Source organism: Chiloscyllium punctatum, chromosome 11, assembly GCF_047496795.1.
Source record: "Chiloscyllium punctatum isolate Juve2018m chromosome 11, sChiPun1.3, whole genome shotgun sequence".
NCBI classification, from domain to species: domain Eukaryota; kingdom Metazoa; phylum Chordata; class Chondrichthyes; order Orectolobiformes; family Hemiscylliidae; genus Chiloscyllium; species Chiloscyllium punctatum.
Window position 1 is genome coordinate 2,853,917 of NC_092749.1, and position 13,428 is coordinate 2,867,344.

At 50.4% G+C, this 13,428-nt stretch overlaps 1 protein-coding gene across 1 annotated transcript in view; it reads left to right on the forward strand.

Annotated features, from left to right (window-relative positions):
- The first annotated feature begins 1,430 nt into the window (after positions 1-1,430).
- Positions 1,431-13,428, forward strand: part of LOC140482680 (uncharacterized) — a 28,073-nt gene continuing 16,075 nt past the window's right edge. Inside the window, exons 1-2 of the mRNA XM_072580191.1 lie at positions 1,431-1,541; positions 12,547-12,900. Coding sequence (XP_072436292.1) covers positions 1,490-1,541; positions 12,547-12,900 — 406 coding nt within the window. The 5' untranslated portion in view covers positions 1,431-1,489. The remainder of the gene's footprint in view (positions 1,542-12,546; positions 12,901-13,428) is intronic.

Sequence of the window (13,428 nt, forward strand, 5' to 3'; positions counted from 1 at the left end):
GGAAAGACAGTGGGACAGCAATGGCAGGAGTTCCTGGGAGGAATTCAGGAGACACAGCAGAGAGAGATTCATCCTGAGGGAAAAGGAAGAATGGTCCAGGGAGGGTGAAGCAACCATGGCTGACCAGGGAAGTCAGGGATAGTATCAAAGCAAAAGAGAAAACATCTAATGTAGTGAAGGGCAGTGTGAAACCGGAGGATTGGGAAGCTCACAAAGATCAACAGAGGGAAACAAGAAATGAAATAAGGAGGGGAATGATTCAATATGAGGGTAAGCTCGCCAGTAATATAAAGGAAGACTAGAAGAGTTTCCTTAGATATATAAAGGGCAAAAGTGAGGCAAAAGTGGACATTGGGCTGCTGGAAAATGATGCTGGAGAGATAGTAGTGGGGAACAAGGCAATGGCTGAGGAGCTGAATAATTATTTTGTGTCAGTCTTCGTGGTGGAAGACCCGAGTAATATCCCAAAAAATCAAGAGAGTGAGGGAGCAGAGCTGAATATGGTGGCCATCACTAAGGAGAAGGTGCTGGGAATACTGAACAAAGATCAGAAAAATTCACCAAAGGTCATCAGACAGCACCTTCCAAGCCCATGACCACTTCCATTGAGAAGGACAAGGGCAGCAGATACATAGGAACACCACCCCCTTGCAAATTCCCTCCAAGCCACTCCCCATCCCGACTTGGAAATATATCACCGTTCCGTCACTCTCAATGGGTCAGAATCCTGGAATTTCCTCCCCAAGGGCATTGTGTGTCTACCCACAGAATATGGACTGCAGTGGTTCAAGAAGGCTGCTCACCCCCACCTTCACAAGGGACAACTAGGGACGGGGAATAAATGCTGGACCCAGCCAGTGACCTTCATGGCCCTTGGAAATAAAACACATTGTTGTGGTTCTGGAGATCCATACAGGTTCGACCAATATATTTCCTTCTTTCAATGACACAAGTGGTCCAGATGGGAGTGTACAACAGCAATAACACTTTTGTGGTCATCCTTAGACCTCTCATTCCAGATTTTTATAGATTGGAATTCCACAACCTGAGGTTTGAACTCAGATTCATGGGTGTCTGGATTAGGAATCTACTGATGATACCAGGACACCTTGCCCAGTGTAACAGGATGTTAATGTGACAGGAACCCAGTGATGGAACGATGTCTCTGTGACCACTCCTGACCCTGCCTGATCCTCACACACTCAGTAATACAGGATGTATCATCTCGAGGAGTAATATGGACCCCGACTCATTTTAACTCCAACCTAAGGGCAGCTGCAGGCCTATGATTGAGCATTGGTATTTCAAAGATTTCTAAAGAGTCTGTGAACATCTTTCTTCCCTTTAATAGTTCCTTCCTCTTCCTGCAGTTCTGTGAAAACACAGAAACATTGCACCATCGGCTCTGACTCTGCCTCTGCTACATTAGTTGGTGAGATTTCTCTCTTGTGAAGTGCAGCAGCTAGACTGACAGGATTGTTACCCTGGAATGATGTGCAGAGTGCTCTGGGTGATAGTGCTGTCCCTCTGTGTCGCTCTGGGTGAGTATGGGCTTCAGTTTAGAGAGGGAGCTGGGATGGGTCTCGTTCATTACCAACGCGAAGCCACAGATGTACAGCAGGAACTGGGCGTTTATCAGGCAGTTAATTCCAGTATCTGTTCAATCTGGTTCAACCATTCCCTGTTTGTGCTGTTTATCCAAGAGTGGCATTCAGACCTGACCTTTATTCGAAATGCTTCAGTCTCAACTCACAGGGTTTATTGTGGCCCTTTGTCAAATTATTACTTGGTTATTATTCAACTGTGAGATGTGGGAGTCGCTGACTGGGCCAGAATTTGTTGCCCGTCCCTAGTTGCCCCTTGAGAAGGTGGGGGTGAGCTGCCTTCTTGACCCGCTGCAGTCCATGTGATGTGGGTTGACCCACAATGCCCTTAGGGAGGGAATTCCAGGATTCTGACTCAGTGGCAGTGAAGGAACGGTGATATATTTCCAAGTCGGGATGGGGAGTGGAGGGGAACTTGCAGGGAGTGATGGTCCCATGTATCTGCTGCCCTTGTCCCATGTATCTGCTGCCCTTGTCCCATGTATCTGCTGCCCTTGTCCATTGTATCTGCTGTCCTTGTCCCATGTATCTGCTGCCCTTGTCCTTCTCGATGGAAGTGACCGTGGGATTGGAAGGTGAGTCATGAACGATGGTTAGGACTCAGCTGTCAGACAATCCCACAGTTGATGTGGGTTGTTCCTTCCTGGCAGAGGGTTGAGCAGATCAATCAGGCACAATCTCCACTTTCTGAACCCACAGTGAGTGCAGTAGGAACAGGGCGGCTACTGACAGTCAATGGGTCACTGTGGGACCACCCAGGAGACTAAAACTGGATCCAGGGTGATTCCTCACACACCATCACTGGAACTGATATTCTGTCTTTTATCTCAGCCCTTTGTGTGATCTGAGTGGGCACCAACTGGCTGTCACATTTTCCAACTGCTCAATCAATACTTCACTTAAAAAGCAACAGCAAAGGTCTTTGAAGCTTCCTCAGGATGTGAATGGTGCTATTTAAATGCAATGTATTGTGGAGACTGGTATTGATGGTCAGTTCCAGTATTGCCCACAATTGTAAACAGATGTGTTTGTGACAGGTTAGTGTGGAGTGGGTCCAGCAATGTCCTCTGTCTCTCACTTTCTCTCTTCATAAAGGTGATTCTGAAAGACAGGATTGATATGTATTTGGAGAGGCAAGGAATGATTAGGGATAGGGTGAGGGAAATCGCTTCTCACAAACTTGGTTGAGTGTTTTGAGGAAGTATTGAACATGGAACATTCCAGCGCAGTACAGGCCCTTCAGCCTTCAATGTCACACCAACCTGTGAATCCAATCTGAAGCCCATCTAACCCTCACTATTCCATGTTCATCCATATATTTATCCAATGACCATTTAAATGCCCTTCAAGTTGGCGAGTCTACAACTGCTGCATGTCGGCTGTTCCACACCCCGACTACTCTCTGAGGAAAGAAACTCCCTCTGACATCTGTCCTATATCTATCACCCTCAATTTAAAGCTATGTCCCCTCGTGCTCGCCATCACCATCCGAGGAAAAAGGCTCTCCCTGTCCACCCTGTCTGACCCTCTGATTGTCTTATATGTCTCTATTAAGTCACATCTCAACCTTCTTCTCTCGAATGAAAACAGCCTCAAGTCCCTCAGCCTTTCCTCCTAAGACCTTCCCTCCATACCAGGCAGATCCCAGTAAATCTCCTCTGCACCCTTTCCAAAGCTTCCACATCCTTCCTATAATGCGGTGACCAGAACTGTACACAATACTCCAAGTGCAGCTGCACCACAGTTTTGTACAGCTGCAGTATGATCTCATGGTTCCAGAACTCAATCCCTCTACCAATAAAAGCTAAAACACCATACGCCTTCTTAACAATCTTATCAACCTGAGTGGCAACTTTCAGTGATCTGTGTACCTGGACACCGAGATCTCTCTGCTCATCCACATTACCAAGAATCTTACCATTAACCCAGTACTCTGTATTCCTGTTGGTCCTTCCAAAGTGAATCATCTCACACTTTTCCACATTAAACTCTATTTGCCACCTCTCAGCCCAGCTCTGCAGCTTATCTATGTACCTCTGTAACCTACACCATCCTTCCTCACTATCCACAACTCTGCTGACTTTAGTATAATCTGCAAATTTACTAACCCATCCTTCCCTGCCCTCATCCAAATCATTTATAAAAATGACAAACAGCTGTGGCCCCAAAACAGATCCTTGTGGGACCCCATGAGACCCTGAACTCCAGGATGAACATTTCCCATCAACCACCACCCTCTGTCATCTTTCAGCTAGCCAATTTCTGGTCCAAATCACTAAATCACACCCCCATCCCATGCCTCCGTATTTTGTGCAATAGCCTACCATGGGGAACCTTATCAAACACCTTACTGAAATCCATATCAAACACTTTACCCTCATCCACCTGTTTGGTCACCTTCTCAAAGGACTCAATAAGGTTTGTGAGGCACAACATTCTCTTCCTAAATCCGTGTTGACCATTCCTAATCAACTTCTTCCTCTCTTGATGATTATAAATCCGATCTTTTATAATCCTTTCCAACACCTTACCTACAACCGAAGTAAAGCTCACTGGTCTATTATTATCAGGGTTGTCTCTCCTCCCCTTCTTAAACAAGGGAATAACATTTGCTATCCTCCAGTCTTCTGTCAATATTCCTGTCGACAATGATGACATAAAGATCAAAGCCAAAGGCTCAGCAATCACCTCCATGGCTTCCCAGAGAATCCGATGATAAATCCCATCCGGCCCAGGGAATTTATCTATTTTCACACTTCCCAGAGTTTCTAACACCTTCCCCTTGTGAACCTCAATCCCATCTCGTCTAATAGCCTGGATCTCAGGACTCTTCTCAATAATATTGTCTTTTTCCAGTGTGAATACTGATGAAAAATATTCATTTAACGTTTCCCCTATCTCCACTGACTCCATGCACACCTTCCTATTTCTAATCTTACTCTAGTCTTTCTTTAATTCCTGATATGCCTGTAGAAAGCTTTAGGGTTTTCCTTGATCCTCTCCGCCAATGACTTCTCAAGACCCTTCCTGGCTTTCCTTAGCTCTCTCTTTAGGTCTTTCCTGGCTAACTTGTAACTCTCAAGTGCCCGAACTGAGCCATCACATCTCACCCAAGTCGCCTTCTTCTTGACAAGAGATTCAACTTCCTGAGTAAACCCCCCCACTCCCTCACTCGACCACTTCCTTCCTGCCTGACAGGTACATGCTTATCAAGGACACGCAGTAGGTGTTCCTTGAATACGTTCCACATTTCTAATGTGCCTGTCCCCTGCAGTTTCCTTCCCCATCCCATGCATCCTAAATCTTGCCCTAATCACATTGTAATTGTCTTTCCCCCAGCTATAACTCTTGCCCTGTGGTATATACCTCCCCCTTTCTACCTCGACAGTGAACATAATCAAATTGTGGTCTATCTCTCCAAAGTGCTCACCTACATCCAAATCTAATACCTGGCCAAGTTCATTCCCCAGTACCAAATCCAAGGTGGCCTCACCCCTTGTTGGATTGGCTACATACTGTATCAGAAAAAAAACCTTCCTGCACACATTGGACAAAGACTGACCCATCTAAAGTACTCGAAGTATCGTATTCCCAGTCAATATTTGGAAGTAACCAAGAGGATTGATGAACACAGAGCAGTAGACATTGTTTACTTAGAGACAGTGAGGACTGCAGATGCTGGAGATCAGGGTTGAGAATGTGTTGCTGGAAAAGCACAGCAGGTCAGGCAGCATCCGAGGAGCAGGAAAATCAACGTTTCGGACCAGAACCCTTCATCCGGAATGAGGCGAGAATGTTTACTTGGAGTTCAGTAAAGCCTTTGACAAGATTCCACATTGCAGGCTAATTAGTAAAATTCGATCACATGGGATTCATGATGAACTTGGCAACTGGGTACGAAATAGACTTGACAGTAGGAGACAGAGGGTCATGGTGGAGGGTTGTTTTTCAGATTGGAGGCCTGTGACCAGCGGTGTACCACAGGGGTCAGTGTTGGGCCCACCATTGTTTGTCCTTATATCAATGATTTGGATGAGAATACAGAAGGCATGGTTAGTCAGTTTGTGGGTGACACAGAGACTGATGCTGCAGTGGATACTGGAGAAGATTATCACAGATTACAGGGAGATCTTGATCAATTGGGTCAATGGGCTGAAGTGGGGGAGATGGAGTTTAATTTGGGTAAATGAGGGGTATTCCATTTTGATAAAACAAACCAGGGGAGGGATTATACAATTAAAAACAGGGCCTTGGGTAGTGTTGTTCGACAGAGACCATTGGGCTCTGATATGTAATTCTTGGATGTTTGCGTCACATAGAGACAGGGTGGTTAAGAAGGAGTTGAGTGCACTTGCCTTTATTGCTCAGACCCTTGTGTGTAGGAGTTGGGATGTCATGTGGAGGTTGTACAGGACATTGGTGAGACCTATTCTCGAATATTGTGTCCAGTTCTGGTCACCCAGTTCTAGGAAGTTCATTGTTAAATTGGAGAGGATTCAGAAAAGGTTTCCCAGGATGTTGTCAGGTACGGTGGCTTTGAGTGATAAAGAGAGGCTGGATAGGCTGGGACTTTTTACACTTGAGTGTAGGAGGCCGAGTGGCATCTCTTTCCCACAGAGGATGGGGGGGGGGGGGGGATGGGGAGGGTGGGGGGAGGGAGGGGGAGGGTGGGGGGGGAATGGGGAGGGTGGGGGGGGGGGGGGATGGGGAGGGTGGGGGGGGTGGGGGGAGGGAGGGGGAGGGTGGGGGGGGGAATGGGGAGGGTGGGGGGGGGATGGGGAGGGTGGGGGGGTGGGGATGGGGAGGGTGGGGGGGTGGGGGGGGGGATGGGGAGGGTGGGGGGGTGGGGGGAGGGAGGGGGAGTCGTGTGTGGAATGAACTCCCTGAGGAAGTGATGGATGTGGGTACACTTACAACATTCAGCAGACATTGAGACAAGGACATGAATAAGAAATGTTTCAGAGGGATATGGATCAGGAGCAGGCAGATGGGACAAGATTAGTTTGGGTTTGTGTTGGCATGGACTGATTGGACAAAAGATCTGGTTTCGTGCTGTATGACACTTTCTCTCCTCTCTCTCTCTCTCTCTCTCTCTCTCTCGCTCTCTCTCTCTCTCTGTCAGTCTGTCTCTCCCCCCTCTCTCGTGCTCCTCTCTCTCTGTCTCTCTCCCTCTGTCTCTCCCTCTCTCTGTCTCTCACTCTCTCTCTCTGTTCTCTCTCTCTGTCTCTCTGTCTCTGTCTCTCTCTCTCTCTGTCTCTCCCTCTCTTTCCCCCTCTCTGTCTGTCTCTCTGTCTCTCCCTCTCTCTCCCTTTCTCTTTCTCTCTTCCTCTCTCTCTGTCTCTCTTCTCTGTCAGTCTCTCTCTCTCTCTCTGTCTCTCTCTCTCTCCCTCCCTCTGTCTCTCCCTCTCTCTCTCTCTCTCCCTCTCCCTCTCTCTCCCTATTTCTCTGTCTGTCTCTCTCTCTTTCTCTCTCTCTGTCAGTCTCTCTCTCTCTCTCCTTCCCTCTCTCTCTGTCTCTCTCTCTCTCCCTCTCACTCTCTCTGTCTCTCTCTCTCTCACACACACACACACTCTCTCTCCCTCTCTCTCTGTCTCTCTCGCTCACTCTCTCTTTCCTCTCTCTCTGTCTCTCTCTCTCGCTCTCTGTCTCTCTCTTTCTCTCTCTCACACACACACACACTCTCTCCCTCTCTCTCTGTCTCTCTCTCTCTGTCTGTCTCTCTCTCCCTCTCTCCTTCGCTCTATCTCTGTCTCTCCCCCACTCTGTCTCTCCCTCTCTGTCTCCTACCTCCATAACCAGCGCTCCTCAAACATTCCAGAAGACTACTCCCACCTCTGGAACTGTTTGGATGCCATTAGCCATGCAGCTGATGCAGCTGCCACCCCCACGCTGACTGATGATGTCACTTCCACCCCCATCATGGCCACTCCCACAACCACTTCCGCCCCTCACAATTCCTCATGCATCACACGTGACATCACCTCCGCCCCTCACATCATCGCTGATGTCACATGCTCAGTGACCTCCGACACCCCCCTACGGCCGCGGTCACCACCACTTCCACCCCCACCAGCGCCACTCACCTGCATTCTGCTGACATGCCCCCCCACAGACCCCACTGTCACTATCCCCACCCCCCCAGAACCCCAAGGGGAACACTACCCCTGCTCATGCCTCCACCCCCATTCCCCCCACCATCACACCCACTCCAGTTACAGGTTCCGCCCCCACTCCCAGCTCTACACCCACACCAGATCCCAGCTCCCGGCCCTGCCGAGTTTTCACCATCCCCCCAGACCTCCCCCTCACTGAGGATGAACGATCAGTCCTCAGCAAAGGACTCACCTTCATCCCCCTCCGTCCACGCATCAATGAATTTAATACACGCCGTGACGTCGAACAATTCTTCCGTCGCCTCCGCCTCCGAGCTTACTTTCACAATCAGGACTCCCGCCCACCTTCCGAGGACCCCTTCACCCACCTCCAACACACTGCATCCACCTGGACACCCCGCGCTGGCCTATTACCTGCCCTCGACCTCTTCATTTCCAACTGCCGCCGGGACATTAACCGCCTCAACCTGTCGTCCCCCCTCCCCCACTCCAACCTCTCACCCACACAACGCGCAGCCCTCCAATCCCTCTGCTCCAATCCCAACCTCACCATCAAGCCAGCGGATAAAGGGGGCGCAGTGGTAGTCTGGCGCACTGACCTCTACACCGCTGAAGCCAAACGTTAACTCGAGGACACCTTTTCCTACTGCCCCCTCGACCATGACCCCACCCCCCCCATCACCAAACCATCATCTCCCAGACCATACAGAACCTCCTCACCTCAGGAGATCTCCCACCCACAGCTTCCAACCTCATAGTCCGGGAACCCCGCACTGCCCGGTTCTACCTCCTTCCCAAGATCCACAAGCCTGACCACCCTGGCCGACCCATTGTCTCAGCATGTTCCTGCCCCACTGAACTCATCTCTACCTACCTCGACACTGTCCTATCCCCCCTAGTCCAGGAACTCCCCACATACGTTCGAGACACCACCCATGCCCTCCACCTCCTCCAAGACTTCCGTTTCCCCGGCCCCCAACTCCTCATTTTCACCATGAATATCCAATCCCTCTACACCTCCATCCGCCATGACCAGGGCCTCCAAGCCCTCCATTTTTTCCTCCCCAGACGTCCCCAACACTACCCTTCCACCCGACACTCTCATTCGTTTGGCTGAACTGGTCCTCACCCTTAACAATTTCTCCTTTGAATCCTCCCACTTCCTCCAGACCAAAGGGGTAGCCATGGGTACACGTATGGGCCCCAGCTATGCCTGTCTCTTTGTTGGCTACGTAGAGCAGTTGATCTTCCGTAATTACACCGGCACCACTCCCCACCTCTTCCTCCGCTACATTGATGACTGCATTGGCGCCACCTCGTGCTCCCGCCAGGAGGTTGAGCAATTCATCAACTTCACCAACACATTCCACCCTGACCTTAAATTTACCTGGACCATCTCTGACACCTCCCTCCCCTTCCTGGACCTCTCCATCCCCATTAATGACGACCGACTTGACACTGACATTTTTTACAAACCCACCAACCCCCACAGCTACCTGGATTACACCTCTTCCCATCCTACCTCTTGCAAAAATGCTGTCCCGTATTCCTATTCCCAATTCCTCCGCCTATGCCGTATCTGCTCCCAGGAGGACCAGTTCCACCACAGAACACACCAGATGGCCTCCTTCTTTGGAGACCGCAATTTCCCTTCCCATGTGGTTAAAGATGCCCTCCAACGCATCTCGTCCACATCCCGCACCTCTGCCCTCAGACCCCACCCTTCCAACCGTAACAAGGACAGAACACCCCTGGTGCTCACCTTCCACCCTACCAACCTTCGCATAAACCAAATCATCCGCCGACATTTCCGCCACCCTCCAAACAGACCCCACCACCAGGGATATATTTCCCTCCCCACCCCTTTCCGCCTTCCCGCAAAGACAGTTCCCTCCATGTCTACCTGGTCAGGTCCACGCCCCCCTACAACCCACCCTCCCATCCTGGCACTTTCCCCTGCCACCGCAGGAACTGTAAAACCTGCGCCCCACACCTCCTCCCTCACCTCTATCCAAGGCCCTAAAGGAGCCTTCCACATCCATCAAAGTTTTACCTGCACATCCACTAATATCATTTATTGTATCCGTTGCTCCCGATGTGGTCTCCTCTACATTGGGGAGACTGGACGCCTCCGAGCAGAGCGCTTTAGGGAACATCTCTGGGACACCCGCACCAATCAACCACACCGCCCCGTGGCCCAACATTTCAACTCCCCCTCTCACTCTGCTGAGGACATGGAGGTCCTGGGCCTCCTTCACCGCTGCTCCCTCACCACCAGACGCCTGGAGGAAGAACGCCTCATCTTCCGCCTCGGAACACTTCAACCCCAGGACATCAATGTGGACTTCAACAGTTTCCTCATTTCCCCTTCCCCCACCTCACCCTTGTTCCAAACTTCCAGCTCAGTAACTGCCCCCATGACTTGTCCGGACTTGTCCTACCTGCCTATCTTCTTTTCCACCTATCCACTCCATCCTCTCCTCCTTGACCTAACACCTTCATCCCCTCCCCCACTCACCCATTGTACTCTATGCTACTCTCTCCCCACCCCCCCCTCCTCTAGCTTATCTCTCCACGCTTCAGGCTCACTGCCTTTATTCCTGATGAAGGGCTTTTGCCCGAAACATCGATTTCGAAGCTACTTGGATGCTGCCTGAACTGCTGTGCTCTTCCAGCACCACTAATCCAGAATCTGGTTTCCAGCATCTGCAGTCATTGTTTTTACCTCTCCCTCTCTCTGTCTCTGTCTCTCACTCTCCCTCTCTCCTTCGCTCTCTCTCCGTGTCTCCCTCTCTCTGTCTCCCTCTCCCTCTTCCCCCTCTCTCTCTCCCTCTCTCTCCCTCTCTCCTTCGCTCTCTCTCCGTCTCTCCCTCTCTCTGTCTTCTTCTCCCTCTTCCCCCTCTCTCTCTCACTCTCTGTCTCCCTCTCTCTCTCTCTGTCTCTCCTTCTCTCTGTCTGTCTGTCTCTTTCAGTCTCTCTCTCTCTCTCTCCTTCTCTCTCTCTTTGTCTCTCTCTCTTGTCTGTCTCTCTCTGTCTCTCTCTCTGTCATCTCTCTGTCTCTCTCTTCGTCTCTCCCTCTCTCTCCCACTCTCTCTCGCTCTGTCTCTGTCTCACTCTCTCTCCCTCTCTCTGTCTCCGTCTTTCTCTCTCTGTCTCTGTCTCTCTCTCTTTCCCTCTCTCTGTCTCTCTGTCTCTGTCTCTCTCTCCCACTCTCTCTCTGTCTCTCTCTTTGTCATCTCTCTGTCTCTCTCCGTCTCTCCCTCTCTCTCCCACTCTCCCTCTCTGTCTGTCTGTCCCTCCCTCTGTCTCTCCCTCTCTCTGCCTCTCTGTCTCTCTCTCTCTCTCTCCCTTTCTTTCTCTCTGTCTCTCTTCTCTCCCTCTCACTCTGTCTCTGTCTCTCTCCCTCTCTCTGTCTCTCTCTCCCTCTCCCCCCCCCCCCCCCCCCCCCCCCCCCCTCTCGCTCTCCCTCTCTCCTTCTCTCTCCCTCTGTCTCTCTCTCTCCCTCTCTCCTTCTCTCTCTCTTTGTGTGTCTCTCTCTCCCTCTCTCTGTCTCTCTCTCTCCCTCTCTCCTTCTCTCTCTCTCTCTCTCTCTGTGTCTCTCTCTCTCTCCCTCTCTCCTTCTCTCTCTCTCCGTCTCTCCCTCTCTCTGTCTCTCTCTCCCTCTCCCCCCCCCCTCTCTCTCTCTCTCTCCCTTTCTCTCTCTCTGTCTCTCTTCTCTGTCAGTCTCTCTGTCTCTCTCTCTGTCTCTCTCTCTCTCTCTCCCTCTCACTCTGTCTCTCTCTCTCTCTCTCTGTCTCTCTCTCTCTCCCTCTCTCCTTCTCTCTCTCTCTCAGTCTCTCTCTCTCCCTCTCTCCTTCTCTCTCTCTCCGTCTCTCCCTCTCTCTGTCTCTCTATCTCCCTCTCCCCCCCCCTCTCTCTCTCTCTCTCCCCCCTCCTCTCTCTTTGTCTCTCTCTCTCTCTCTCTCCCTTTCTTTCTCTTTGTCTCTCTTCTCTCCCTCTCACTCTGTCTCTGTCTCTCTCCCTCTCTCTCCTTCTCTCCTTCTCTCTCTCTCCGTCTCTCCCCTCTCTCTGTCTCTCTCTCCCTCTCCCCCCCTCACTCTCTCCCTCTCTCCTTCTCTCTCTCTCTCTGTCACTCTCTCTCCCTCTCACCTTCTCTCTCTCTCTGTCACTCCCTCTCTCTGTCTCTCTCTCTCCCTCTCTCCTTCTCTCTCTCTCTGTCTCTCCCTCTCTCTGTCTCTCTCTCCCTCTCCCCCCCCCCTCTCTCTCTCTCCCCCCTCCTCTCTCTTTGTCTCTCTCTCTCTGTGCTCACACAGCAGCAGATACAAAAGCAGTCCTTGTTGTGCTGCCTCTGAAGGCGCTGCTAATCTGTTCTGAGCTCCCTGCTCAGTGACTCTGTTCCCCCTCAGAGCTTCGGGAAAAAAGAGCAGGAGGGAGACTGAGGCTTGGTTTGGGAAGCAGTGGGAGGTTGTGATGGGGAACACTCAGCCTGAGAGGGAGCTGGAGGCTCATTCATCAAGACCTGCTCAAAACCTTTCAGGGCAGCAGAGCGAAAGGTCAAAGGGGAAAGAGCAGCTCAGTGATAGGGGGAGGTATGGGATAGTTCTGTCACAATGGGATGAATGGCCTCTTTTGGTGTCTGAAGCAGCCAGTGTCACTGTTAGCTCAAAGATAAAAGCTCCCGTTGTGGGGCAATGAGGGAGGGGGGAGGGGGAGACAGCTGATTGGTCGTCAACCTCATGGAGAGACAGGAGGTTTGATGAAACTCTCAGAAAATCCTGTCGGCTGATTGGCTGTTTTCCCTGTTTTATTCTCATGTTTAAATCCCTCAGGAATGATGACAAATCCAAAGGTTATTCTCAGTCCGAATCTAATCATAGTCGCAGTGGGCAGGTCAGTGCAGTTACAATGTGCTATCGTAAATGGCAGTGTGCAACACCTTGGTGTAACGTGGAATATGGCAACATCAGCTTCCACCCCTGAGATCCTGACACATTCCCAATCGGACGGGGTTACCAAAGGTCACAGCAGCAATGAGAAATTCCAATCTTTCAGAGATCTCAAACATAACAGCTACATTCTCACCATCAAAGACATAGAGAGCAGCGACAATGGACAGTATTATTGTGATATTGTTGGAAAGAACATGACCAAAAGCAGACAGAGGATTACTGTATCTGTACAAGGTAAGGTATCTTTATATCAGATTTTACACTCACTCCTCTGGTCAGTTACATTGCATTGGGAATGTGTCCGATATCACTGGATCATTTACACTGACTGCCCTGGGAATGTGTCAGATATCACTGGATCATTTACACAGACTGCCCTGGGAATGTGTCCGATATCACTGGATCATTTACACTGACTGCCCTGGGAATGTGTCAGATATCACTGGATCATTTACACAGACTGCCCTGGGAATCTGTCAGATATCACTGGATCATTTACACAGACTGCCCTGGGAATGTGTCAGATATCACTGGATCATTTACACAGACTGCCCTGGGAATCTGTCTGATATCACTGGATCATTTACACTGACTGCTCTGGAAATCTGTCAGATATCACTGGATCATTTACACAGACTGCCCTGGGAATCTGTCCGATATCCCTGGATCATTTACACAGACTGCCCTGGGAATCTGTCAGATATCCCTGGATCATTTACACTGACTGCCCTGGGAATCTGTCAGATATCACTGGATCATTTA